The 5,109-nt window shown below is 36.3% G+C and overlaps 1 protein-coding gene across 1 annotated transcript; it reads right to left on the bottom strand.

The window, feature by feature from the left end:
* Window positions 1-1,315: 1,315 nt before the first annotated feature.
* On the bottom strand, window positions 1,316-4,743 carry LOC145051689 (uncharacterized). Its single transcript, XM_078999539.1, has 8 exons — window positions 4,258-4,743; window positions 3,352-4,122; window positions 2,597-2,667; window positions 2,400-2,507; window positions 2,083-2,290; window positions 1,801-1,994; window positions 1,636-1,681; window positions 1,316-1,568 (listed from the first exon to the last, which is right to left on the bottom strand). The coding sequence occupies exons 4-7, from the start codon at window positions 2,414-2,416 to the stop codon at window positions 1,678-1,680; spliced, it is 423 nt and encodes a 140-aa protein (XP_078855665.1). The 5' UTR covers window positions 2,417-2,507; window positions 2,597-2,667; window positions 3,352-4,122; window positions 4,258-4,743; the 3' UTR covers window positions 1,316-1,568; window positions 1,636-1,677.
* Window positions 4,744-5,109: the final 366 nt, after the last annotated feature.

Below are 5,109 nucleotides of genomic sequence, written 5' to 3'. Positions count from 1 at the left end.
TATATATATATATATATATATATATATATATAATATGTATGTAGGTTTATATTTAGAGATTAGTATAAAATCCCAGGAAAGTCAACATCTATAGGAATACATTTACAGAAGTTTCTTAAGTATTCTTGTACTTAAAGTCCATACTTAAATTAAAATAATAACAAATAAACAAAGCAAAAAGACGTAAATGCCCTCCAGTAAGCTTAGGCTCTTACCTGACTGCATCTAACACACATCACAACTTTAAAACCTTATAGCCTTGTGACATTCCATCGAAGGTCATTTTAGAGTTTTGCCGGATCAGAAAGGGCAGAAAATAGATGATAATAATATAACTGAAATAAGGCATGAAATTTGTAAATATAAAATTTCAAAACATCAAGAAAAGTGACACAAAGTCTTTGATGATTGATTAACTACCTAGCCTCCTGTTGTCTTTTGGATAACAAAGATTAAATCACTGTCAAAAAAATAAAAATAAAGAGTTACAACCTGTTTTAAGTTTGAAAATGTATGTAGTCTTTTTGTTTGTTTAAAATCTGGTTGAAACTTGCAAAACCAAAACCAAACCCATGGTTACTTTGTTCTTCAAAAGAACCCTTTGAAAATGACTTTTTCTTAAATTCATTTGTACACCTATACAGTCCATCCATAACAATTTTTACTATTATCCTTAGGTAGATTATTTAAAGAATTATGTCTTGATGAGAAAAATTAAAGGTAGAATGCTATATTTGGGTAAGTGTTGTGACTGAATTTTACTTTGTTTTGTTGGCTAAGCAGGGGTTCCTTTCATTTTCACATCCCAGATTAGGACTGAAAAGTGCATCTTTTCAGATTCAAAAGAAGAGAATTGTAATAAAGGCCTCATTATCTTCTGATTCTGCTGGATCTGATGCGCCAATTGCCCCACTTGAGCTGGAATCCCCAATCGGACAATTCCTGTCACAAATTCTCATCAGCCACCCTCACCTCGTTCCTGCAGTAGTTGAACAACATCTTGAAACTGGAGATATATATACCTACCTACGGTAGCACCAATTTTCCATGAACTGGAAAGGTAACTCAACAGCATCCCACTCTATGCCACGAATACCAGCAACAAGCCCTTCCTTTGTACTACAACATATACATATTTTAGACTTTCTTTGGTTGCAGAAACAAGCTTCTTCCTTTGTACTGCATCTCCTGTCGCCACAAATAAGAGGGACATTTTGAACAATCTACATCTACTTCAGTTGTATATTCTTTAAATTCCAATAACATCAAAGATTATCAAGAACTATACATAGATAGATATTTACAATGTCCCAACATAAAGCCACACATAACACAGCACAACAGTTGCCTTGTTAATAATATGCAATGCAATCCTTAGTGGTTTTGTTTTGGTTTTCAAGATAAATTTGGAAGGAGATCTGGACAAGGCAAAATTCCCTTTGTCATCTACTTTCCCATAAGAAGATAGACTAGGGGACATCACTATCCTGCATTTTCTTGATGTATCACACGCCATTTCAACACCAAAGTATGACAAATGGTCTGATATAGTGTTTCCAGGTACTGATCTGAAATATTCCTTTCTTAATCAAAACATATCCACCAAAAAAAAGACAGAATGAGGAGTTATATTACCTGTTACAATCAGGGTCTTCACCAGATCGATCACATATCTTCTCAACTTCATAATTAAGAAATCCAAATCCAAGATTATACAGCCACACCAGCAAGAATCAGAATATGCATTTAATTATTTAGTTATAACACTAGGGAAGGGAACAAGTCAAGAATAAACGTTACCTCTGTTGGAAAGTGATGATAGGTCTTATGTGGTAAGTGCTGATAATAAGGGGCAGATGTGGTACCAAATCATGTTCATGTGTCACTCTAAATGTATTTGGTACAACTTCACTATAATAAGATGCAAATGCAGCATTCCCAATTCGTGGTTGCCCAAATGTCATCACCTCCACATTATTCCCTCCATAAATCAACTGCATTTTTTTTAATATATTCTTCAATTTACCTTCAAAAGATAAAACATATTATATATCACCAACAAAAAAATATTATTATTACTACCGCAAGATCAAGCCCACAAAAAGCAGCCATGGCCCCACCCATTGAATGCTCTGTCACCATAATCTTGAGCTCTCCATACATCTCTTTTGCTCTACTAACACCATCTAGAATTCCTGACCTCACAAAGTGAAATATGGTGAAGTGCATACTTTTTGTAATGTGGAGCATCCCTATCAAGATGAGCAATGGTACCAGACAAAATAGAGACCTGAATTAAATTCAGACTAACAGTAAATAACATCGAATATGAAACAGACAAGGAAGCATATCAAATATTATCAATAATCCTAATCTCCACAAAGATGATTTGTGTATACCTTCTCTCCACTATCATTACCAACAACTCTAACTTTCAATCCTACACAAGCAGCATCTGGAGCAAGGGGAATTTCCTTATAGCTCAGGAGCTGTATTGCAGCAGGAACCTAAATTGACATATCAGAGACCTTGAGGTAATGCTAATTTCTAAACCCCTCCAAATTGAAAATATGTATAACTTATTAAAGCAACTCACCAGGTCCCTGTATATTGGATAGTCTGGAATCTCTTCACGATTTACAAACATAGCTTCAGCTACTACAGGACCTATAGATGAACCCAATCAATTAGAAAATGGTAACACATTCAAAGGAGTTACTTTTCCCTGTAGATGAACACCGAATAGACGACACTGAATTTACCATCTGTTATCACTTTTACGAGTCTATAACTCTATCCTCAATAATCATGAATCTTAGAAACCAACCTTCAGTTGTTGAATAACTGACTGTTGTTTGCTTTTCAAAAAAACAATTCTAAATATTAATAAACCAAACGTATTGAGTGTGAGTAAATGACCAACTTACCCTTCTATCTATCTATATATATTTCAAAAAAATAAATAAATAAACACCATGAGTTAACTTATCCTTCTGTCTATCTCTTCACAATTTACAAACATAGCTTCAACTCGCCCTTCCGTCTATCTATATATATCCAATGGCTAGAGCCATCATAGCCATCACCACAATTTGACTTATGTATGCCTAAATATCAACACCATGAGTTAACCAAAACAATTCGTGTAAAAATTAAATTTGAAAAAAAAATTGAAAAAACATATCCAGTAACACCCTGTCTTGTGAAGAGAACATGTTTCACTAATGATCCTCCCTAAAGTATATCCATTTATTTGCTTTTATGCCAAAAATGCCCCTCAGAAATGCAGCCCATATCCCCATACATATACAAAAAAATGAAATAAATAAAGAGTACAGTTTTTTTAAATACCTGTAATGGAACTATGTTGACAACAGGCTGCAAGCAGTCAACAACAGGCGGAACTTGAATTACTCTACAAGATGGACCACAAAGAGCTGCTGCAATTCCACCCAAAGCATAAACACCATTTGTGCCTTCTCCACCGTTTTTGGCCTCCCTGTAAGGCATTTTGCCACAATTGCATCACAAAATTCCTTGGAATACCTACAAAACCAAATTATAACTACTATGTGTCTTTGAAATGGAAGAAGTTAAACGTATGGAATGAACTAGAATTCACAATCAACCAACAACACCATCTTTTTTAGTCATAAGTGTGTGTATGTGTGTGTATGAGAGAGAGACACACAAATAGAGAGAGAGAAAGAGAGAGAGAGAGAGATGAAGAAATAGAGAAAAACCGTTGTCGTAGACCTTTAATTACGTCACTTAAACTTTGACCGTTTTCTGAGTACATCCACAAGATGACTTTGTGGGCGAGTTTTGACTATCCTCGTAACACTCTATTATCAGGCATGAGGCTTGGAACATCTGGAAAAGATCTAATGACATCATGGAAGAGTGAAAACGATCCAAACCCTGGAGATTTTGTTGTTGGACTTTCTAAAGATCAACCACCACAAGCTTTCATATAGCGTGGTTCAAAGGCATATTGGAGAGGTGGGCCATGGGATGGAGGGAAGTTTATAAGTATACCAGAGTAGCAGACTATGTACCCAAATCAAATAAGTATCATGCTAGAGAAGTTTTGGAATGAATCACCATAGCGAGACTCCACATCTGTAATAATAATCGATCGATAGAGTTTCTACATAAGTTGCAGGTGATCAAAAATAGCAGAAATCAGGAAATGTGAATTGTAACTTTAGCGAGATTAGGGTAAAGTTGGCCATCACGAGTTAGAGCCATCATCACCTGTGGGAGACCTAGGGGAAGCTAATCGCCTTTATCCACCTGCCAAAAAAGTGAATCGTCTTCCCGTAAGTTTTTGCCGCTTTTCCCGATCTTGTCGCTCAACCGGACCAGGGACGTTGGGAAGGAAAAGGACGCCGCTCTTCACTTCATACTCGTGGATGTGCCACATCGACTTTTTTGAATCCGGCAAGGTTAAGAAATTTTTTTCTGTTACGATGTATTCAACTCCAATTCACCGGGCATCGACGACTGGACGATCGTAGATCAAGCACTGTCTCATATCCTCGTTTTGACGGAGACGGAGACGGCGGCATAAATGGAAGCGAGATATCATAGCATAAAATAGAGAGACGGGGGAGGGGGGAGAAAAAAGAGTCGAATGAGTGTTTAAAAAAGCCCTAAAAATTATCCCAATGGTTTTGTGATATATGAGTTGTTGAGGTGTACAGCAGAGATGGTATCGTGATTAGGGTTTACAGAGAGAAGGGAAGAAGAGAACAAAGGGGATCTTGAAGCGGGGTATTAAAAAATTTTAGAATTTTGAGGGGATTTCATTTCCCCCTTTAAGGAACGCGCGTTTTAGTAAAAGTCATAATGCGACATTCACAAAGGACGCACATTTTAGATAAAGTGCCCTACGTGTTTTCATTTTTTTTACATGAGATACTAATTTAAGGGCACGCAATAATGCGTGACCTAAATCCTTAAATTTTTTGAAGAGACGACACTTTTTTAATGTCACTCACTTTTGCGTAACATAAATCAACGAGTGTCGTGGTTTGCGCGTCGTAAAAGGGTCTTTTTCTTGTAGTGACTGGAAGAACCTTTATGACTATATATGTACACATGATA

This window comes from Lactuca serriola, chromosome 5 (genome assembly GCF_051521515.1).
Source record: "Lactuca serriola cultivar US96UC23 chromosome 5, Lser_US96UC23_V15, whole genome shotgun sequence".
NCBI classification, from domain to species: Eukaryota; Viridiplantae; Streptophyta; class Magnoliopsida; order Asterales; family Asteraceae; genus Lactuca; species Lactuca serriola.
Note: the sequence above shows the minus strand (reverse complement) of the source record. Positions and strands in the feature narration are given on the sequence as shown.